Source organism: Acanthochromis polyacanthus, chromosome 21, assembly GCF_021347895.1.
Source record: "Acanthochromis polyacanthus isolate Apoly-LR-REF ecotype Palm Island chromosome 21, KAUST_Apoly_ChrSc, whole genome shotgun sequence".
NCBI classification, from domain to species: domain Eukaryota; kingdom Metazoa; phylum Chordata; class Actinopteri; family Pomacentridae; genus Acanthochromis; species Acanthochromis polyacanthus.
Genome location: NC_067133.1, coordinates 24,355,692 through 24,379,162, shown reverse-complemented (window position 1 = coordinate 24,379,162; position 23,471 = coordinate 24,355,692). Strand labels below are relative to the sequence as shown.

Genomic DNA, 23,471 nt, shown 5'->3' with positions numbered 1-23,471 from the left:
TCTGCGCAAGGTGAAGAACTTAAATATAACAACAAAGTTCGCTAGAATGACAACTTGTTGTTTTTACACTCTAAAACTACCTGGTAGGTAAACTGAAATACAGTTGTTCAGTTCCAGTTTGGTTGGAGCTGTTTCCTTTCTTAATGCTAAGCAACTAAATGCTTATTGTAGCAACATGAGAGTGATGCCATTCTTCTTAGCTCTCGGAACGTAATGAAAAAAGCAAATTTCCCATAAGGTGCTTTACAGGAATGACAATTCCCAGAAAGAAACACGATACAACTGCAATGACAAACATTCTCTTTCTCACACACACACTTCCCAGGTCATTCATCTTGCAGGACATTTCTCTGCCTGAATCTGTTGTAAATCAGCTGACCCTTCAACGTGCTCCATCACATTTCCTTAAATGCCATTTGTAGCTGTTGCCGTGCACTTCTCATCAACCTTCTGTGAGAAGCTGCACACTCAAGCCAATGGAAAAAAATGCTGTAACAGTAAATGTATTTCTGACCATCATTGGGACAGTGTTAGTCTGCTGTTCATGAGGATGTGTTGACTGTTTTTCTTACAGGCAGACAATAATAGTGCTGGTTTTTGTATGTACGGATACACCTAGTTGGCATTTTTTCAGTTGTTTTCATACTCAGCAATATTTTTTTAATTTGTTGTAACAATGACTAAAATGCATAACAAAAATTTGGATATGCAACTTTTCATGTGACAATGTGACCAGGGTCATAGCGGAATCAAAACATCACATTCACAACATTCTTCCAGAAATAATTCCAGTCAGAGTTAAGTCAAGCAATTATGGTCACAAAGTTTAATAGGTTTCAGGACTGATTTGGACTGAAACCAAGGTAATAAAAAATTAGAATATGCACATGTACTGGTTTATCACTGTAATTCACAAAAAAGCAACATGCATAAGCATTTTTTTCTCGTTTTCAGTAAATTACATAAATGTTCTATATGTGTGTAACGTATGTGCATAATGTAATACATAGATGTACAATGTAGAATAACATGAAAAAGGGCTAGAAAATGTATTTATGGAAAATTATATTATTTTCTGTTATTCTTACATGATTTCTTTTTTACAGTAGTTATTTTCTATTGTGTATTGACTGGTCGATTCACTGACTACACAAGGTTGAACTTCATCGTCGTCAGCGTATTCCTTCATTTCTTTGTGTCCCTCCAAAGGTTTTAGGCATGAATCCTGAAAAGTATGAATAAATAAAGCACCTAATTCCTGCAGAAAAAAGAACTAAAGCACAAACTCGGCATTGCTGCACTGATACCGTTATCAAACAAAACTAAAAATATTCCACCTTTAACAGTGTGCTAACAATCTAAAATCAATACTGGATAATGCATATACTACAAAATATGAATTCACATTAGTATCAGGTAATTGACTGACTCCAAAGATAAGATCAACTTTATTGATCCTTCAGTGGGGAAAATTTAAATGTTTCAGCAGCTAGATAAAGATGAGGCATGAGAGATGCAGAACAAGAATGACAAAAGTACAATAAGGCGAAAAATGAGAATAAAATAAAGGTTTAATAAAGAACAATGTACAAGGCATGGTAAATTTACATATGAACATATGAATGTATACACATATGACATGATGAATTTACATAAGTACATACGTACAGATATGACATGTTAAATTTGCATATGAACATATACACATATGGACATATACACATGACATGAAGAATTTACATGTGTATATATACAGATATGACAAGATGAATATCCATATGGATACATATGACATGATGAATTGACTTGTGGATATGAAGAGTTCATTTGCAAAAACAGGTAACTCCATTTTCAGAAAACACATTTTTTTATTGTTTACTTGAGATAATAATAAGAACAACACTAATAATTTATTTTTTCTCTATTTTGTCATGTATTTTTCTAGAGTCAAATCCACTCAACTTTAGTTTGATTGATATTATCTCAAGTAAACAATAAAAAAAGTTTTCTGAAAATTTATCAAAACTGAGTTATCTGTTTTTGCAAATGAACTCTTCATATATACACATGACATGATTTATATGTGTATATATACACACAGGTATGACATGGCGCATTCACATATGGGTATATACAGGTCTGACATGGTGAATTCATGTATTGATATGCACACATATGATATAATGAATATATGCGCGCGCGCACACACACACACAGGTATGACTTAATGAATTTATATATATATATATATACACACACACACACACACACACACGCACACAGGTATGACAAAGAATTTTCAAATGGATACATACAAGTATGACATGGTGAATTTACATATTGATGTATACAGGTCTGATATGGTACACATACGACATGATAAACATATGCACACACACAGGTATGACATTGTGTTTATATATATATATATATATATATATATATGACATGAAAAATTTATATATATTATAGCTAAAACATGTGAATTATACAGACTAGTTACAGTGCCTATCATAAGTATTCACCCCCTTTGATGTTTTACCCTTTTATTGCTTTCATAAATCAATCATGGTCAATAAAATTTAGCTTTTTCAACAAAAAAATATTGGAAAAAACTCTTTAATGTCAAAGTAAAAACAGATTTCTATAATGTAATGTTAATGAAAGAAAATTATATAAATGAAAATAATTGTTTGCATAATTATTCACCCCCTTCAAGTCAGTATTTAGTAGATGCACCTTTGGCTGCAATCACAGCAGTGAGTCTGTGTGGATAGGTCTCAATCAGTCTTGCACATCTGCCCACTGCAATTTTGCTCCATTCTTCTTTGCAAAACTGCTCAAGCTCTGTCAGGTTGCGTGGGTATCAGGCAAGAACAGCCCTTTTCAAGTCCAGCCACAAATTCTCTATAGGATTGAGGTCTGGGCTTTTACTCGGCCACTCCAGAACATTTACCTGGTTCTTTTTTTAACCATTCCTGTGTAGCTTTTGCAGTATGTTTTGGATCATTGTCTTGCTGGAAAATAAATCTTCTCCCAAGACGTAGTTCTCTTGCAGACTAAAAAAGATTGTCCCCCAGGATTTCAGTGCATTTTGCAGCAATCATTCTGCCCTCTATCTTTACAAGCCTTCCAGGTCCAGTTGCTGAGAAACATCCCCACAGCATGATGCTGCCACCACCATGCTTCACAGTGGGGATGGTGTGTTTTTGGTGATGTGCACTGTTTGGTTTCCGCCAAACATGACGTCTTGTCTGATGGCCAAAAAGCTCAATTTTGGTCTCATCAGACCAAAGAATCTTTTTCCACTTGACCATGGAGTCTTCCACGTGCTTTTTGGCAAACTCTAGTCCACATCTAATATGACTTTTCTTCATCAGTGGCTTTCTCATTCCCACTCTCCCATAAAGCTTTGACCGGTGAAGAACCCAGGCAGCAGTTGCTACATGCACAGTCTCTCCCATCTCAGCAGCTGAAGCTTGTAACTCCTTCAGAGTAGTTGTAGGGGTCTTGGTGGCTTCTCTCACTAGTCTCCTACTTGCACGGTCACTCAGTTTACGAGGGCGGCCTGATCTAGGCAGATTCACACAAGTGCCATATTCCTTCCATTTCTTGATAATTGATTTCACTGAACTCCGGGGGATGTTCAGTGCCTTGGAAATTTTTTTGTAACCATCCCCTGAATTGTACTTCTCAATAACCCTTTCCCTGAGTTGCTTAGAGTGTTCTTCTGTCTTCATGGTGTAATGGTAGCCAGGAATACTGATCAACCACTCTCTGGACCCTTCAGACACAGCTGTTTTACAACTCAATCACTTGAAACACACCTGCACCACTCAAGTGATCTTCATTTCACTAATTGTGAGACTATTGGTAACAATTTGATGGACTTCTATTGAATTAGACCATTAAATTAAAAAGGGGGTGAATAATTATGCAAACAATTATTTTCATTTATATAATTTTCTTTCATTAACATTACTTTATAGAAATCTGTTTTCACTTTGACATTAAAGAATTTTTTCCAATAATTTTTTTTTGTTAAAAAAGCTAAATTTTATTGACCATGATTGATTTATGAAAGCAATAAAAGGGTAAAACATCAAAGGGGGTGAATACTTAAGATAGGAACTGTATGTAAACTACTGCATTTTTGTAAAAAGCAAATACAAAGCACATATCCATTTTTAGCTTTACCGTGAACTCACATTGTAACCCGTTGTCGTTCTTCAATGTTTAACGAAAGAATCATCTTACCTTTTCTGTCATCATCCTCTTGGTTTTCTCTCTTCAAAGGGATGCTGAGAGAGAAGCTGCTGAAGTTGTGAACGGACGGAACGTGATTTAGTGCGAAAAAAATCTGAGCAGCCCTAAAGCAGCAGGTGACATTCTGGAATTCGTTTTCGAGCATTTCTTTATCGATAAACCACTGAGGCCTGAAAGGAAGTCAGATGATGGCATTCAAGTACCTGGCATGTGCATGGTGGTTATTGTGGTGGTGGTGATCAGAGTGGTGGTGGTCTCCTCCTCCATGGGCAGCAAGGACATGGTATTCCTGGATCTGGTCTGGCCTGCAGCGGAGGAGGAGCTTAAAGCTGTGGTGAGGAGCCCCGGAGATATGGCTGTAGCTGTAGACTCGGTCTGGTCAAGTCGAGGCACAGCCTGCGTCGGGTTGGTAGTGGTACCTGCAGAACCGAAACGTTCAACTCAACGTGTGTCATCTGCAATAGACAACCTACCACACCATACTGTGGTACCTTGACTGAATTAGGTACCATTACTAAGTAGTTGATTATTTGTCAACTATAGTGAATTAATCATCTGCTATGTTGATTATTGAATCACCAGTTTAAGCATTTTTAAAAAGAAAAAACATGTTTAAATTCTCTGATTCTAGCTTCTTAAATGTTGTTATTTTCAGCTTTTCTTTACTCCTCTGTGACAGTAAACTGAATAACTCAAGGTTTGTGCACAAAACAAGACATTTGAGGACATCATCGTGGGCATTAGCACACAATGACTGACATTTTTGACCATTTTCTGATATCTTATAAATGAAAAAACACTTTGATTAAACTATTAGTTGCAGTCATAATATGATGATGACTTAATTTAGATCTGATATTCTGTATTTTTCTGATTATTAGTGTCTTGCACCATTTTCAATTGAAATCCAACAACGTGAATGCATTTTAAAATGTGCTTTCATGGGCTTGATGAAGCAAAATCTCTTGACACTCTGGTCCTGCTCACAGAGCGATCTGACTGGTTACACAATCATAAGCAACCATCTAACACTTTTAATTAAACATATCATAAATGTTTTCATAAAGTTATAGCTTGGAGTATGTGATATTCTAAATTCTGACACCAACATTTTCATATTTACTACAATATCAGTCCCTTTGACTACTCGTAAAGTGTATTGTAAACCCCACATGGCTGAACCCTATATAAAGCCATAAAGCTCTGTGTTATGTACCTGTGCCTGCAGGAGCCTGTCCTAAGTATTCTTTACTCTGCAGGGCAGCATGGATCAGGTCTCCCAGTGGGTAAGAATCTGGGGTTGATGTTGGTGGTGTATCAGGCTCAGTAGTCATAAAGCTCATCCCTGAAATAACCAGGACCAGTTACTGCTTTTGTCACACGCACCAACATAAAAACAAATCTAGCAGGACATGCAAGCACACAAAAACGACCAATTTTCCAATATGTGAAATAAGGACAATACTGCATAATTGTGCCAGATCAAACACACGAAACACAAACTGTTACCTGAAACGAGGTGGATCATAGTGACAGACAGCACCACGGCAAGGCGTGTGAACCCCATGGCTTTGGATGGAACTGAATGACCTGAGAAGGTTAAAGTGAGCAGGTCGGTTAGTGAACTATTATGTAATATAAACAGACAATTACTGTCTCTTGCATGTTACTGTAATGATTATTAATAACATAAATTAGTGCTAGAAGCACAGAAATCCCCCATGATGTCAGCAGTGGCGATGGATAACAAATTGTCAGACAGTCAAATTGTCTCTCAGCTCTGATCATATGTTTACATCACACAGGCCACAATGACTCGGATAAGGAGATCACAGCGATGATAGGCTACTGAAGAGCTCAACTCAGTCAATCTGAAATATTCCATTCATTTATACAGCACAGAAGCACAGGCTTCAGATAATTATAAAATATCTGTGCAGCTCCTGGAGAAAAGAGCATCGTGCACGGTTTAAGGTTAAATATTCAGGCTGCTCCCTCTGCATTTTTTCAGCCAAATCTGCAACAACATGCCGAAAATGCGCTATTCCAAAATTGAGCAAAGCAGCCCACCTTCCCCGCAGGTACACTGGAAAACCTTCATGAGTGATCGGCCTGCTAGTGGTGAGAAACGAGTCAAAAAGCTCCTCCGCTGTCATTCGAGGCGTTTCCTCGGTGAAAACAGCAGCCGTGTTGTGTGACAGAATGATGGGGCTGTACGAGGCAGCATCACTCGCACCTCCCCGGGCCCTCTTTGTGCGGAGGATGATTTTGACATCAGTCACCACCACTGTCAGACCGACGAGCATCTCTTTAGCGCTGAACGCTCTCTTACCTTCGTCTTCCAGGCCGACGGGCTGCGGTCTTTTATCTTGGTGGGTATCCTGTTGCTTTAGGCCGAAAAACGCGGCGGGGTTTGTGCTGGTGAGATGCCCCTAGCTGGTTACCGTGTGCTTGACGCATTCGGCTATGATGTGAGGGCATTTGTGTGTAGGCTTCAGGTGCGCCCTATCGGCGGGACGCGGTCACTGCAGCGACGCACGGCGGCAGCTCTCCACATTTTGAGCGCTGGAGGAGCGTCCACGGACACGGTGTGTTGGAGACCCAGAGCTGCGCGGTGTTATCAAGGTAACCTGACAGGAATGTGACACGCAGCACGCAGCAGGGTGAAATACTGTATGTTTGCTCGTTGAAAAGGTCTGTATGTGCCACACGGTCAGCATGACGAACATTTTTGCGCTGCGCTTTCCTGGAATGGGTGGATGCTTGCGCTACGATGGAACGCGGACCGTAAACATGAGCTGTGGGGGCTGATGGTGCAGAGCCAATGCAAAATGTATGCTAGAGGGACTCCATTTATGATGCGTAACGGGGCTGCAGCCGGTGGCGTTTCCAGCAACATCATTCACACTGATGCAACCCCGAAACGAATCCGCTCAAATAAACCCACAGGGAGGAAAAGCCCTCCCACCCACACCCCTACGCGTGTACATGCACACACACGCGCACTCGGACGTGCATGTATTTATGTTATCTGCTTGTGCATAACAGTAACTTTGTACAGCTCACTGCGTTCTCTAAACACACAATTAAACTGGGTGTAAATCAATTTTTCACACTTTTTGTTTCATGATCTGTCCTTCATTAAAGTTGGAGCAGAGATCAGTTTCTTTAGAGCAAAAATGCCAATCCCCCCCCCCAACTGATCAGGCAACACTACAGTTTTAACATTTTTAACCCTTTGAAACCCAGACAGTTTCTCTTTTTCTTATTGTTGCTTCTGACACATTTTTTTTTCTCACGTGGACTAATTTTTCGTTGAAGTGAAAAATATAGAAAAGAGAAAAAATATTCTGAGCAGCACAACAAAATTAGAAAGCCATAGATACATTTTGAAAAGGAAAAATAAAAGTTGAATTTGTGTTATTTTACAAAAAGTGAAAAACAAAATGGAATCAACATGTACAGCCTTTTTTCCACAGGTGTTGCCACTAGTGAGAAAACAGGTGGCTCTACATATATAGCTGTTTTACTGATAGTATTTTTCAAACCACTGCAAACTGTTTTTTTTTTTTACATTACTCTGCACATCAAGTCTAGTAAGATATTTCACCTTGCTGAATAAATCCTCCAACAATCTGTTCCTTCCTAGACTGTTTTGGAGCCATGCTGTATATATTATGACTGATATCTCTTGTTTTGCTCTCAGTCTCTCTAATTTGTTTCCATACTTGCTCTGAGTAATCACAGCCTGCAGTTCAGTAAAATAGTTCCTATATTTTGGTGGCATGACTGTTGGTTGCAGCTGAATGTATTGCAGCTTCTCAGTTGCAGTTTTTTAAAAAAATGAGACATGTGAAAGTGATTCAACGTAATTTGGTTAATATTCCAGATAAAACCATGTCATATGTGATTTGTTCAAGGGTTGTTGCTAGAGGTACGGACCCGTACCCGTAGCCTGTGGCCTACGGATACGGCACTTTCCATTTCCCAATCAGATATGCGAGATCTGGTCACGTGACTCCCGGTAGACGCTAGCGGTACGGACCTGTAGCATCGGTACTACAGGTACGGACCCTAAACCTGACCCTAACACTAACCCTAACCCTAACCTTTGCTTACCTTTCAACAGTTTGCAGTGGTTAGCAGCTTCTTGACTTGCGAGAGTCGCATACGGGTCCGTATCTGTCTGGCAAATGGAAAGTGCCGTATCCGTAGGCCACATGCTATGGGTACGGGTCCGTATCTGTAGACACTAGCTGTCAAAAATGATGTAAACAAAATGCGCATTATAACCAGTCTGAGTTTTGGATTCAAAGGACTAATGCTGTCTCAGTATTTAAATAATAACTACAAAGTGATTTGCTTCTATTTTGTTTCTTTCTGACTATAAACATGTACACTTTGGGCAACTCTTGCTTTTAAATGTGCTGTATAAATAAAATTGATTTGATTTTAGTAAAATTCTGCCAAAATGTTTATACTGTGGGTTAAAAATGTTATTTAACTGCAGCAACTACAGCTAAGACTATATGATCAGTTTTCCTTTTCAGCTAACAGAATAAACAGCACTGTACAATACAGCTCTCAACAGTGACTCTGTATAAAAGAACCATAATTTAAAGTTTATTTCAGAGAGAAAATATTGAAGCAGAGAAGACTTTCTAGACCTATCTCTGGCTAAGAAAAAAAACTAGTGGGTGCTTTAAAAAGAATAAACTTATAGTTAAATAGTGCAGCTATAAAGCCTTGAAATGACTTCACATTACTGCCTGCAGTGAATCTTCAGCTGTATCCACAGCTAGTTTGCTCATGGAACAAAGGGTCCGAGATCAGCACTTACATAACAACACACCAGTTTTAAAGACAACTAAACCAAAGTGTCAGCGGCTCTGATGTACAAGTGGCCTGAATGTTTCACTGCTTTCTTAGTGCATGCTGGGACATGCCTCGGCCCTCCGTGACCTGAAAGGGGATTAAAGTGAAGAAAGTAAATTAATGAGTTGTCTGTTTGAAACCAGGACAGTTCATCATTTCCTTTAGACCATGTGTGTGTTAAACAAACCACTCCTGCCTCTGCTAAGATTTTCGAGACTTGGAGATGTCAAAAAAATGTCTTTGGACTCAAGACAAGAACTCTCGCTTGTTTTATATGTAAATTCAGAAAAATTATCACAAATTCTAAACTTACATAAAAGTATGGCTTGTACAAATTGCAGATTCACCTTAATATTTATTTTAGTTCAGTAAAAACATACACTACTGTTCAAAAGTTTGAGGTCACACAGACAATTTTTGTTTTCCATGAAAACTCACACTTTTATTCATGTGCTAACATAATTGCACAAAGGTTTTCTAATCATCAATTAGCCTTTCAACATGATTAACCTCCGTATCCCAATGTAGATATTGCATTAAAAATCAGCCATTTCCAGCTAGAATAGTCATTTACCACATTGACAATGTCCACACTGTATTTATGATTAATTCAATGTCAGCTTCATTGAAAAAAAAGCTTTTTTTTTTTTTTAAAGTAAGGGCATTTCTAAGTGACCCCAAACTTTTGAATGATAGTGTAATTTTTTTACAGTGCTTTTCCATATTGCACACATTTTTGCATCACTGTAATCTCTTATTCTGTTTCAGTATTTTTAGTGTCTCCCAAATCCAAAGGATGCATTGGTCAATGAACACACTGCCGCTGCCTCCGTACGTAGAGCTTGGCGTCCGTTCACTGAGTGGCCTCCTGTGGACTGTACTGCTCTTGTTTCTGTGGCACTGCTACCGGATGGGCTCCGATCTGCCGATCCCGGGCCATACACATTCTGGAAAGCTCAAGTCGAGTTCCAGACGCTCCATGTTGTCCCGTAGCGGGAGCTGCATTGGAACAAAGTGCAGTGCACGATCCAAGCTGTCGAGGAGCGATCAGATTACTCCTTTATTTCTATGGAAACAGTGGAGGATGAGGAGCAGGGACAGAGCTACCTCACCCCTGTGCTGAGTCATGCCTTGTTCCCTGCTCAGGCATCTGCAGAAGCCAAGAAGCTGTACACAGCACTGCAGGAATATGCCAAACGCTACAGTTGGGTGGGCATGGGACGCATTCATAAGGGCCTCCGAGAGCAGGTGAGTCTGTTCCTGGCACTTGTTACTGACAGTGAATCTTGGACATATGAGTTGTTTCATCCGAGTTGAAGACGTATCTTCATAGCATGTACAGCTGCATAATATTGTATCAAAGTAGTCAGAATTACTCCTCATTTGGATCCATTTTAAAAACATTATCAAGACATAATCATTGATTTCTCATTTTTCTTCCCTCAGGTCAGACTGAATGATCTCTCTGCTATACAGAAGCCTCATCTCTTCTTCCTGCCAGATGTTCCAAGTGTTCCTTTCTTCCCACGCGATGCACATCGACATGACATTGAGGTCTTGGAAGCAAACTATCCTGCAATTTTGGCTGAATTCAAGGCTGTTTACCAGCGTGGCATCGACTCGAAATCAGGCTGGACCAGTTTAGGACCAAAGGTACATGGAAAGGTCTTTAGACCCACTATGGGAACAGGGCAGTGCACCTTATATCTGAAACTAGATAGATCCTTAGTAGCTCCATTTAACACAAAATGTATTTAAGTTAGACTTCAGAGGCATTATAGCACAGTAATGTTCATACAATATGGTTAGTAGAAATGTGTGACATCAAACTTATGTGATTTGAAGAAAATATTAATGAAAAATTAATGGCATAAACTTGTATGTAAGATGCCACATACACAAAAGTAGAATATTACAAAATAAGATAAGATAAAAGCGTTTTGACCATTTTAACCTGTTAAAAACACTTAAAAGAAGAACATTATGGAACGGTTAGCATTTTCTTAAATCTAGGTGTTTTTTTTACACTGATGTTCAGAGAAAATGCATGAATAATCCATTATCAATAAAACAAGCTTGTGGGAATTTCTTACATATTGCATCAAATAAACTTGACCCACTGAGATGAGATGGTGTAACATTTCATCAGCTGAAACTGAAGCACCTTGAAAGCTTTTGATTACATTTCAGCTGTAAACGTCACACAAGCTCCTTACTGACCACATGCAGACCTTTTGTGTAGAGAGATGGACATGAACCACACAACATCTTGTTTTCTGTTTAGTTTTACAACTCCTGTGGTCTCCAGAGAGAATTGAACTTCTTAAAATGAAACACACATTAGGTTTAAAAAGCCATCACCTGTCAGAGGTGCTTATATGCAGAGGCCATCTTGTCCTGGAGGTCAAACGGGGTGCATCTTTAGAGCAACTCTTTATTGGTTTCTTGAGTAAGCTCAAATATTATTGACTAATGGATGCATTCTGATTGGAGAACTTAAAATGGAAAGGTTCCCTATGTATGAGTGTGCTGGGAGATGGAATGGTTTGTTCAGAAGGCAACACTGCTAGTTGTTGGATGTAAGTTTTCTTACTTCCTTTTATTTATTTTTTTTACCTTTCTTACCTTTTCAAGATTTGCTATTTGTTTGAGAAATGCAAATAACCAAACTTCCTATTTTAAGGACCTTGTTTTTACACATGCCTCACAAGACTACCTACACCTATCCTTGTGCTCATTTAGCTTATTTTGAGAGCAAATCAAACATTGTATTGCTTTTCCCTTACCTAATGATAATTCATTTTATGCATTTCAATTTGTGATCCTACGTTAATACTATACATACTAGCAGTGCAACTAACCATTAATCTGTTTCTGTAAACTTTCCTCTGAAGGTTTTTTTTTATCTGCAGTATCAAAAATGTGGGTAATTTTAACTGCTGACATGGCAATCATAAAACATTTAAGTTAAGCACAGACCACCTCAGATTTCTGATGTTATTAATTAATGAAAGGACAAGTAGATAATAATATTCTGATTAACTCTAATGTTTCTATTCCATCTGAGTCTGATGTTAAATGCACATATTTGTGTGTTTCAGGGGCAGGCAGTGTTTCTTTGTACAGTGCAGAGTCTGTGTGGCAGGAAACTGTGCTCGTGTCCCTGCACGTACCGGACGCTTCTTTCTCTACGTACGTTTATAAGCAGCAACTCATTGGGATCTGCAGGATTTTGGCTGTTGGGACCTGGAGCGACGCTGGGGAGCTCGTATGGACCCACCAACACTCGCCTCCGGTGTCATCTCGGTACGTAAATGAACTACACTTCCTGAGGTTTATCTGGATTTATGTAATTCATACTAATCTGAAATATCTTTCATACGGTAAAGTCAAATCCCCTGCAATGCACTCAATTGCAGAGATTGGTCCCTGGAAATCATGTAATGATATATGTTTCCATGAATTCACATGTGCTATTGTGCAAATACCTTTCAGACATATTGAGGTGTAACATATGTCTTCTCAGTCACCCAGGTCATGCTAATCCTCAGAACTTCAGCAGACAGCAGCTGGACTTCTCTTTTTTTAAATTCTGATGTTTCACTTCGCAACCAAAAAACTAACTTAGTTCAAACAGATAAGGAGCCTCAGAAAGTATATCTTCACTCCCAACTCACATGGCTAAAGTGAAGTGGTTGTGAAGCTACAAGGTCAGGAATGACTTTAGATGTTCCTGGTGGTGAATCTCTTCAAGACTGCATTGTAAGTACCTGAAAACTGAGGTTGTAAATGTTCCAGTTTAACATAGATAGCTTCTAAACTCTTTCTCAAGCCATTTGTCATCATTTACCCCATCAGTCAGTGAAACGTGTTCAGTACCACACAAGAGCAGTCTAGTTGCTTTCCACTGAAGCCCTTAGGAAGATGTAAGAATCATTCCAGAATTGAAGGAATGATAGGTAATAAATAGGGATGTCTGATAATATTGGGCCCACCGATATTTTTGGCCTGATATTGGATAAAATGTAATATGGTCAATATCGTTCATTTTTTTTGGCCTATCAAGAAAACCGATAAAATAATGCCTGGATTTCGCCACTTTACCAGGCCATGCAAAATGATCACGTCATCAGAACGAGTCCTGAAACGTGTAAACAACGTGCCGGATTTCCGGTTGTGGCTGGCCAATGTTTGGTTTAAAAAAAAAAAAGGACTACATTGCCAGTCAAGTTCGTCTGCCAGTGGAATGAGAGGAACACAGCTTTTGCTCTCAACCAAACTAATATCACTAGCCAATGGGGAGTAAAGTGGGGGCAGGTCTTCGAATGAAGTTGAGATTCAGCTGCAGGTGAGTCCATTGTTGTCATGGTTATAGTGACGCAGCAATACAGAAATCTTTAACAAATCCGTGGATCCAGACTATGAGCCACACCAATGCCAAAAATCTAATCACTTGGTTCTTGTGTCATTTCTGACCTTCCCTGAAAATTTATTCCATTTTTTTGAGTAATGTTGTGCACAAATAGACGGAAAGACAAATGTACACCGATCGTCACATAAAGGTGCATGTCCACTAGATGTGATTTTCCCGCATGGCAGCGCACCGCATCTGAAAATCGCACAGATGGCGGGTGGTCACGTGACTGTGCTTTCAGCTTGACGGTCTGGCAGATGAGTTGGATAAACAAAGTGGCTCGGCCACAAACTTTCTCTTTATTTTGAAAAATAAGCTGTGCAGAAGCTGAATCTGTCCTCGTTTTAGTTCACCGACAGGTAGTTTAGATGTTTGAGGACAGTTTCACGATGTGTGGGATCTCCGCACGCCACATCGAATTTGCATAAAGTAGAATTCAAATGTACTTTATGCAAATGAGCTCCGGGTAAACACACCGGATCGCAGCTGGAAACACACCGCATGTTGCATGCTGGTCCGCAGCTCATTTTAGGGGGTCTGGGGTACTCCAGACTTATTTGGTATTTTTAGGAATACTATAAAACATTCTTTTCTCCTAGTTTTTGATTTTGTCTCAGGACAACTAAATGTACACAACTGCATGTTTTAGTATTTTGGACATGGATTATTTAAAATTTGATGAGTGGGACATAAAATGTCCTCCAGTTCTGGAATGACAGTGAGGAGCTCCAACACAACTAATGACTGTAGGATCACTGACAGAAATACTCTAAATTATGTGAATTAGCAATACAAATTTAATGAAGTTGAGTGGCGGAGGGCATAGAAATGCTGTAGGATTCACACTGGTTTAAGAGCACCCATTAAACTGTTGTCAGACTTTAGCAGACCAAAAAGAAATAGAAAAATAGCCTGATAAAACTCTAAACCACTGCTTAATGTGAAGCTTTTTGGGTCAGGAGTGGAGTGCATGTCCCTCCGGTCCACTTTGTACTGTGATCCGTCTGACTTTAATCCTCTCAGTTTTAAGCACAAGCAGGCTTGGATTGGGAGGGGAAATAATACTACTTTGCAACCAAAGTTGGAAAAACAGACATTTTGCTCTGACTTTTGTAGGTCTACAGACTCCACCGCTGTGTGAGCTGGTGGTGGGAGGAGAGCCTCAGTGCTGGTCAGAGGGTCACTGCCTCCTGGTTGATGACTCCTTCCTTCATACCGTCTCTCACAAGGGTTAGTGAATCACATATATGGAACATTTTATTGTAATTTATCATCCTAAGTCATATTTCTGGATATAATGTCAGTTTAGAGCCATATTCATTTCTACAACCAGAAGTTGTGGAAACAAATCGTGACATTGCACCTTATTTTTGCTCTTATTTGCATCTTATGATCAAAAATAAATTTAATGGACAATCTCTTCACGCAAACAGTCAGTGATATTTTGTAAAATGATATTTTACTGGGTCAAAAACAACAGTTTATTTACAAAGATAATGCAAACGATACCCCTACATAGTACTATGTTGGAAAAAAATAGATATTTAATAACATACACTACAGTGATCCATATCGACAGATTCATTCCAAATGGACATAGAGTGCATAAAATAATGGTGGTTCATAACAAATCCTTACTTTTCACTTGTTGTTTGCTCTTAAGTTTTTAATGATGAAAAAATAGAATTTAATGCATAATCTTTGAGAATTACATTTTTGTGGTATTTCTTGTGCTATATTTCAAGTTTTCTAACCATCAGATGAATCAAAATGTCTTGTGAAAAATATTAGTGTATTTGTGTCTATTTTTTAAAGGCCCTACAGATTCCGGCCCCAGAGTCATTCTGAGTGTCGATCTCTGGCATCCAAACGTGGCTGCAGCCGAGAGGCAAGCGCTGGACTTCATGTTCAGCCCCGACCAGTGAATATTTGACCCCTCCACTCCTAGTACACTACATTGCAAAGGATGCCTTACCTTATCCCTGCTTGTCCTGGGTCCTGCATTTCATTTCCAGTCAGTGAATCACTGTGTGAATCTGCCCTAAGAAATTACCACAAGCCATCAGCCATGCTTTTCAAGTGGTGTTGAATTTACCGTCCACACCAGGGATTGACACGAGGGAAAAATGCTGTAATTATGCTCGACAATTTGCCTGCAAACTACAAACTGGCTCTAAGAAAGCACAAAGAGCAGACCCTGGTGTTACCTATTGTACATATTTGCATCTTGACATGTATACTATGCCTGTGAATGCATGAGAACTTGCCTGTCATGATTACTGGACTGACGATGCATGTGCTCATATGGCTTCAGGTAAAGGTGCTCGGGCAATTTTATTTTTGGATTTAGGTAGATTACCGATGGCTCAACCCAAAAAACTGTGAAAACATGAAAAATCTATAAATGTAATTTCTAATATATTTTTGTTTTCTAAACTTATATTGACTTACTAGTGGTCATTTGTTCTCTCTTTTCTGTCCTGTATGTTGAAATCTATAAATATTTTTTTCTTTGTTCATAATTTATTTGTAATTATTGGATCAGTTCTCAGTTTATATATGGACAGTTTTTGCCAGTTATGTTGTTGTTTTGTTTGTTTTTGGACTCGAAATACCAAATAAATAATGAAGCTAATTTTTGATTTTGTGATTAGATTATTTCTTTTACTATACAGACTAAAAAGAATTGAAAGACAAAAAGAAAAATAGAAGCAGACATAAATAAATAGAAGAATCTTGGATTAACTATGTTCAGAAGAGTAACTCTTGACACAGTACAGCTAATGTATTGTGGAGCTCTTAACATACACAATAAACTAGCATGGGAAACATTTTCTGACAATATTTACATATTAATTTAATGAATAATATATTAAAACTGTAAACATGTTATTTAATGAAAGTTCAAAATGGCCAAAGTCAGTGTTTTGAAGCCACTTTATTTCTCTTTAAAACACTATGATGAAGCTCACATTTATTAAGTTCCTGCAATTTATTTTTTATTTTTATTTGGTAGATGAGAATTAGTGCAGTGATTCTGTCTTATCTGCCATCTGTTCATCGGAGGGTCCCATGATGAGGATTATGGAGCCTGAACTAATCCACCCTAGAGAGACAGATTATTCCTGAAATTGTTTAAATGTAGTTGCATGTATGTTGTCTCATGATGCTTGATTCATAGAGCAAACAGACATCGACTCTGTGAGATGTAATGGAAAAGCAAAAATATGCAGTTGTCACATAATAAAACAACTAAACTGAGCATTACAGTCGGCATTAAAGAATTTTCAAGAAAAAAAATGTCTTAAATTTGTTGTCCAGAACATAATCAGATTTAAGACACATTTTGAAGCAAAAATACCATCTGTAGCTCAATAACATACCGTAAATGTTAATTTTAATTATATTTTCCTTGGACAACACATTAAGAAGAGAACGCTAATTTTTAATGGTGCCAAAGCTCATACAATAATGCATTCAGACAAACAGAAACATTGGTCACAAATACATTAAATAAACAGAATTTTGTTGCCATCACAGCGATTGTCTCGTTTCACTGATTCTATAACACACAGCATTGTTTTTCACTTGATATTAGGCTGAAGCCTTTAAAATACAAACCGCTTATTTCTTTGCAAAAATAGCTGTTGTGACAACCTGGCAACCTCCATGCTGTTCTATTGTTATCCAACAGCATTAGCAACTAGAAAGGGATTTTATTACTTTTTTCCAAGTAAAAGATCCCAAATGAACAACATGGTTGGAAAATAAATCTGCTTTTACTGTTGCTGGCAGTTTACCATTTAGAAATAATATCAGTCACACTTGAATTGAGATTAATTCACTCAGTTTATGAAGTATTTTACCGTTTAGACCGGTTAAGCTGTATTTAGTTAAATAATATCATGCAGACAACTCCGTACGTATTTGTATATGTATATAATCTGTTTAAGTGAGGTTAGCACTCAGCAATCACTCTTTCACATTAAATAATGACTGTATGGTTCATTTTTAATGTGTTTTCCAGACATACAGAATTTTCCATAGAAAAGAAATTAAAATGCATAAATAAGGTGCTGTGAGTTTTTGGATTTATTTTTAATAATTCAGTTTGTGGCTGTGCTCCCATCTCACTGGGAGGAGTTAAGATGCAAGGAAGAGATGTGAATGAGAGAATGGAGGAGAAATGGTAGCAAAATGAAAAGTACCCACGGTGTCCATGCAAATCTATATGAGTAAATGACGATCAAATCCATCATCTATACAAATTAAATTATCTTCTTTCTGGGACAAAAACAACAATTTATTTACAATAATAATGAAAAGGTCACCTATATTAGTATTTATGTAGGAAAAAATAGATATTCACAACATACACTACTTGACACATGGAACACCAGCGCATGTTTTAATATGGCAGTGACCATATCTAACAAACAAACAAGAAAGTAAAGTAAATTTGACAACATTTGGTCAGTTTGTTCAGCACTTCCACATTAAGTCATTCCATCTCAAATCATCAGTGTTTTAGAATAATTTCTGCTCGACCGTCTCTGATTCACCTGAAATCTTTCTAGCATAAAATAAATATATAAACTGCCTGTTAACCCACTCGCAGTATATTGCTTTTTGCACTTTGAAATTCATGGTGATGCTTAAATGACAATATAGCTGTATTAACGATATAACTATACTACTTTATTAGGAATTAAAGCCTGAATGTTCACTATTTCTCATCTCATCATTGATTGAGAGTCTGCAAAACTGAACAAGTAAATGATTAATTTCTGCTTATAGGTAATTTCATGCAGAAAAAACACACACATTAAAGTCTCATTTTGAGTACACATTAACAAATAATTGATATTGCAAAAGCCAGCCAGTGATTTTTTTCTGAATCACATGCAGTTGAATGTTACATTAAAACGTCAAAAATCATGTTGAATACTTTTAAAATGGCATACCTGATCACAAAAATGTGAATCAATAGCATGATGAGAAATGAAATGAAAAAAATCTGTTTTTTTCTTTAATAGAAAGAGATCTTGTTGTGCAAACAGTTTCAAATTTCAATGTGCAAAGAAATATCCTGAAAGAGGGTCGACGGGCATAAAAACATTGTTTTTGATATATCAGTCTGAACTTTCACAGGTACAATATTAAAAATCAGTCGTTATGATTTAAAAAGTTTCAAGTAATTCAGAGATGGATAAGCAGAAATTCACTCGTAGTTTGAGAGAGAATAATCCAGAACAGATTAATTCTCTCTGTCAACATCTAATTTCACCTCTGACAGCTATTTTATCAGCATTGAACCCATATTAATGTGTTGCTCCTTTAAAAACTAACTAACAATGACATTCACACTCACTGCTCACAGGGGCACATCTGAGGGATTCAGGGCAAACTGGATGACAAATTATTTCAAGCTGTTGTGCTGAAATATTGAAAAAAAAAAACTCAAAGGGGACTCTCCACGGAATTTACATCCATCAGTTTTAACAAAGCAAACAAACAAAAGAACCCATCTTTGTTGACATAAAGCTGAGTGACACTTAGACATCAAGAAAGTGAAGTGATTCATAAAAAGTAAACTGTCATCAGCATACAATTTAATAAAAAACATCCTTTCCATTCACAGTCATCCATTCATCGTGTTCTTCTTATGTCCTTGACATCATTTTTACAAACTCTGTGAAATAAGCAAAGCACAAGTGAAACCAACATTGTGATGCTTTAAGATGACATAAAATTAAAGTTGTTTGACATGACAACACATTATTGAACTTCTTTGCTTCACTAAAGAAATCCTAAAAGACTATGAAAGACTATAAGATTAAATCTGTTATGTTTTGTGCTTTGTGTCTCACCCTCAAAGTCAACTGTTCCATCTCCATTGTTGTCAGCTTCCTTGACAATTGCCTCGATTTCCGTTTTGCTGGCGTGTTCCCCCAGTAGTTTTATCATGGCATGTCTCAGCTCTTGTGATGTGATGGAGCCATCACCATCTATATCAAACTGCATTAAAAGTGAAAAAGCCAGAACATCACAAAGATGTAGGACTTTTTGGTGACATACTTTAATGGCAACACAGTTTTTTTGCCAGATTTGAAGTTTCAGTTTTTAAAATAAGTTTATTCATGTCCACTGTGAGGTGCCAAAGACAACAAAGAGAAGGCAAAAAAGGATGCTGATCTCACCTCCCTGAAAGCATCTTTGAGTTCCTTCAAGCCAATCATCCCCGCAGTTTCATCCAGCAGCTTGGGGGTCATTAGTTCCACAAAATCTTCAAAATCCACCCGTCCTCCTACTGTGATAAGACAGAAGATCTAACTGACGTAATCGAAAGCTGGCCGTAACAAGGAAACAGAGCTCTCTCAAGGAAGTTATCCTCCTTGTTCTGAGTGAAGAACTGAACTGTGACATTAAGTACTTGCAGCACATGATGTTATGTCAGGTTTCATGCGTACAAGGTCACATAAAATAACTTACAGTAAACCACAAGTTGTGTTACTGTTATGCACATTTAGTCAAACACAGGAAGCTTCTGTTGAAATAGAAAGATGTAGATGACAAGACACACGTCCCTCCAGAGATATTATTTTAAACTTTACAAAAAATAAATGTCATATTTATTGAAGATATAAATATAGCAAGAAGTTTTGGTATTTTACTTTACTTACATTGCTACTGTGCAAGTTTTTCTTTAAAGAAATATCTCCGTTGTATTTGTCTCATAGTACATTCTAGGAAGTAAAATGTGCTGGTAAGAAATAGGGAAATGCACTTTAATTCAATACATTTCAACATGTATTTCGCTTTCACTTTATTCTGTAACTCACAATTCATGTTGATGTTTTGGCCCAGTTCTATCAGCTCCATCTCAGTTGGCATGTATCCCATGGTCCTCATCAGATTCCCCAAATCTTTACAGCTTATCAAACCGTCCTTATCCTTGTCAAACTCCACAAAAGCCTCACGTAACTCTAGACAGCAAACAGATTCAGGGAAAGCGAGAACTGCCTGTGACTTAACTATGAAATGACTTTTAAAAAAGGATTTATTATTCAAGACTTTAAAGGTCCCATGTTGTGTATTTTTCATTTAATTAATGACAGTCTCACAAGTCTCAAAAGTGGAGTTTTTCAACTAAAATACTGCAAATATGGTTAATTTCACTGTGGCTGTACAACTTCTGGTTTTAGGGCTGTCTTAAATGTGATGTTTTGCTCTGTAAACTAATGAGCTGCTGCTCTTCATGCTCAGCATGAACACACTGCCAACAACAGTTTGAGCTGGGTGACTATAGGTTATTTCGATGTTACAGAGCTCCTGGGTAGACTTCTTTCTCACTATTTATGAGGGGGTTGGAGGAATAGCAAAATGTCTTCATATCTTGATAGCTTTTATTTTACACTTCCAAGTTTAGAAAAACCACAAAACACAGAACAAACTGCAGATTTTCACCACATGGGACCTTTAACAAATGCTCATGAAAGTGTAAAAAATAAAATTACCTTCTATCTCATCCTGTGTCAGAGTTCTTGACTTCAAATGGTAAGATGGCATGAAAACAAATATGGTTTCAGGTTAAGTAGTTTATCACAAAATTGAATGATTCAGCGAACGTTTCCTTAAATACAACCAAGCTATTTTTCTTCTGTAGTCTGTCGACAGCTGTCACCTTAAAAGCCATCATCATTTTACCCAGAACACTGTGTTCTTGTGAAAGACTCCATAAGCATCACATATAAATATATAAATAAGTATTACAGAAAAAAAGACAAACATGAAACATGAAACTGTATCAATGGGATTGTTCAACGTATTAGTTTGCATAACTTTCAACTGTCCAGTTTACTTACTTTTTTAAAAATGACTGCAGTAAGTAAATCATTTTGAAGCAAAAAAATAAATTAGTGCATACGTTTGAAAAGTGTTGAAACACTTTTCTTTACTTTTACAACTTTTTAAACAAGTTATATAACATTACACACTCAAAATACGTGTTCATGTCTTTGAAAAACACATGGCAGAACTTTAGTTTTTGATCTTTACTAATGCACTCAAGTGTATTACTATTTTTTTCATCTCAACTATTTAACTGAGTCTGTGTCATTTTTTCAACAGTTGCTTGAAACACTTTTTCAGAACTTATAATTACAAGTTTGCATTTTCAGTATGTTTCAGTTACTGGAAAATAAGCGATTAATGTAGAATGCAGTCTATGTAAATGTGTTTCAGTTGTGTATAAAGCACAATAAAATACACTATCATATATATGAAATTAAGTACAAAGTACCTTCCCGAATACCATAATGGATCAGGTATAAACATTTCCAACTTCTGCCATTTGCCTGATTTATCTAATTTTCCCATTAAACAAACAAACAACACAAATATACCTAATTCATTTCAGATTAATCAAGAAAAATATTGTAAATAATTCATAAATCTATCGTAATCAAACTGTACTGCCAAATCACAAAAGCAGGTTGACTTACTTGTCTCCTTGCTCCTCCTCTGAGAAAGATGCAGGCTTGTTTAACACTCATGATGACGATCGAGCTGTATTTGTGAATTCCTTTGTTTTTAAAAAGATAAATTTACTGTGTTATCTGCCACTATATCATTTGCTTTGTTTTTGGAGTGCAAGCATGTGTGCGTAAACCGCGATCAGCAGTGATGTGCGTTTGCCAGAGACGAGGGATGAGGTCTCGTGTGGATTATCTCTGCAGCTTTGGCCTGGAAAAGAAAGAAAGAAAGATGGGCTTAATGCTATGCATATACACAATTTCTCACACATAGCCAAACATCACTGCTGTTTCCAAAAAGCTTTAGTGCATAACGGGTACCATCAGTTTTTAATTTCTGTAATAAATGATAAAATACAAAACAAGAGTACTGTTATTAACCTCAATGGATGCAAAGGATTTATCACAATGATCCGTCTCAGCATGCAAGTTATCAGAAAAAACTAATGAATGACTGCTGTTCTCAAAAGGTCTGTTCACTCTATGGGGGAATATACATCATCAGACTATTATATAACCATAGAAATAAGGCTCTGGCATAATTAAAGGCTCCATATTCCTGCATCTACACGCCATCGTCACATGTGCAGTCAAACTGTCTGTTACGTTGCACAGATGAAATGAACACTAATTTGCTCACTAAAAATCAACATTAGATCATAATGTAATGCCATGAGATCACATTATTTATTTTTAGCTCTTTTTACTTAACAAATCTCATCCTGTTCATATACATTCCATATAGGCAGATTAACTGCACTCACCACATGACATAGAATCACTTTTCTCTTTCAATGCAATCAAGTGTAAAAACTTGTAATGAAAATAGCATTTATCATGGGAATATCATCCCAATGTACTGTATATTCAAACAGTGAGGTGCTAAATAGACTTTGTTCAGAGCTATGGTGTCTAACAAGAAGTGACGTTCTTATACACAGCCTGTCCAAAAAAAAGTCTCATTTTGTTGGAGTTTGAGTAATGCACACATTCACCATGGCATTGTTTCGATAAGCCTCTGCAGGGTCACAGTATTTATTTCTGTCCAGAGTTGCATTAATTCTCTGCCAAGATCTTGTATTGATGATGGGAGAGTTGGACTGGTGTGCAAAGTCCTCTCCAGCACATCCCAAACATTCTCAATGGGGCTGAGTTCTGGACTCGGTGGAGGGAAATCCAAGTGTGAAAATGACGTCTCATGCTCCCTGATCAACTCATTCACAATGTGAGCTCCATGAATCCTGGCATCATCATCTTGGAACATGTCCGTGCCATCAGGGAAGAAAAACTCCATTGATGGAACGACCTAGTCATTCAGTATATTCAGGTAGTCTGTTGACCTCATTCTTTGGGAACATAATGTTGCTGAATCTGGCCAACCC

At 37.5% G+C, this 23,471-nt stretch overlaps 3 protein-coding genes and 1 long non-coding RNA gene across 8 annotated transcripts in view; 1 reads left to right on the top strand and 3 right to left on the bottom strand.

The window, feature by feature from the left end:
• sez6l2 (seizure related 6 homolog (mouse)-like 2) overlaps positions 1 to 6,862 on the bottom strand; it is a 30,137-nt gene extending 23,275 nt beyond the window's left edge. The window contains exons 1-4 of one of the 5 annotated variants that reach the window (XM_022207504.2): positions 6,599 to 6,862; positions 5,776 to 5,856; positions 5,483 to 5,611; positions 4,470 to 4,685 (exon numbers count right to left, since the gene is read on the bottom strand). In XM_022207504.2, the coding sequence (XP_022063196.1) occupies positions 4,470 to 4,685; positions 5,483 to 5,611; positions 5,776 to 5,833 (403 nt within the window). In that variant the 5' untranslated portion in view covers positions 5,834 to 5,856; positions 6,599 to 6,862. Of the gene's footprint in view, positions 1 to 4,469; positions 4,686 to 5,482; positions 5,612 to 5,775; positions 5,857 to 6,336; positions 6,480 to 6,598 lie in introns of those variants that run through there. The other 4 variants (XM_051941288.1, XM_051941289.1, XM_022207507.2 and 1 more) reach the window with 4 other exon arrangements.
• On the bottom strand, positions 812 to 4,463 carry LOC127531624 (uncharacterized). The gene is made up of 2 exons (XR_007938757.1): positions 4,258 to 4,463; positions 812 to 1,225 (listed from the first exon to the last, which is right to left on the bottom strand). It is a non-coding gene; the product is annotated as an uncharacterized LOC127531624 (long non-coding RNA).
• Positions 6,863 to 10,076: 3,214 nt separating the features above from the next.
• Positions 10,077 to 16,190, top strand: asphd1 (aspartate beta-hydroxylase domain containing 1). The gene is made up of 5 exons (XM_022207508.2): positions 10,077 to 10,389; positions 10,588 to 10,794; positions 12,243 to 12,447; positions 14,672 to 14,785; positions 15,371 to 16,190. The coding sequence occupies exons 1-5, from the start codon at positions 10,210 to 10,212 to the stop codon at positions 15,478 to 15,480; spliced, it is 816 nt and encodes a 271-aa protein (XP_022063200.2). The 5' UTR covers positions 10,077 to 10,209; the 3' UTR covers positions 15,481 to 16,190.
• A 745-nt stretch (positions 16,191 to 16,935) lies between these two features.
• On the bottom strand, positions 16,936 to 22,269 carry cabp5b (calcium binding protein 5b). Its single transcript, XM_022207510.2, has 6 exons — positions 22,060 to 22,269; positions 21,073 to 21,103; positions 20,398 to 20,541; positions 19,756 to 19,865; positions 19,426 to 19,573; positions 16,936 to 19,247 (listed from the first exon to the last, which is right to left on the bottom strand). Exons 1-6 carry the CDS (start codon positions 22,108 to 22,110, stop codon positions 19,219 to 19,221), a joined length of 513 nt encoding a protein of 170 aa, XP_022063202.1. The 5' UTR covers positions 22,111 to 22,269; the 3' UTR covers positions 16,936 to 19,218.
• Positions 22,270 to 23,471: the final 1,202 nt, after the last annotated feature.

Excerpts from the sequence above, each read along its gene's own strand:
- asphd1 (XM_022207508.2), top strand. The coding sequence starts at position 10,210 with ATGGAAACAGTGGAGGATGAGGAGCAGGGACAGAGCTACCTCACCCCT. Across the intron at positions 10,795-12,242 it reads GGACCAGTTTAGGACCAAAG|GGGCAGGCAGTGTTTCTTTG; the intron begins GTACATGGAAAG and ends TGTGTGTTTCAG. Across the intron at positions 14,786-15,370 it reads TCATACCGTCTCTCACAAGG|GCCCTACAGATTCCGGCCCC; the intron begins GTTAGTGAATCA and ends TATTTTTTAAAG.
- cabp5b (XM_022207510.2), bottom strand. The coding sequence starts at position 22,110 with ATGAGTGTTAAACAAGCCTGCATCTTTCTCAGAGGAGGAGCAAGGAGA. Across the intron at positions 21,104-22,059 it reads GAGGAGGAGCAAGGAGACAA|TCAAGAACTCTGACACAGGA; the intron begins GTAAGTCAACCT and ends TACCATTTGAAG. Across the intron at positions 20,542-21,072 it reads GACACAGGATGAGATAGAAG|AGTTACGTGAGGCTTTTGTG; the intron begins GTAATTTTATTT and ends TTTGCTGTCTAG.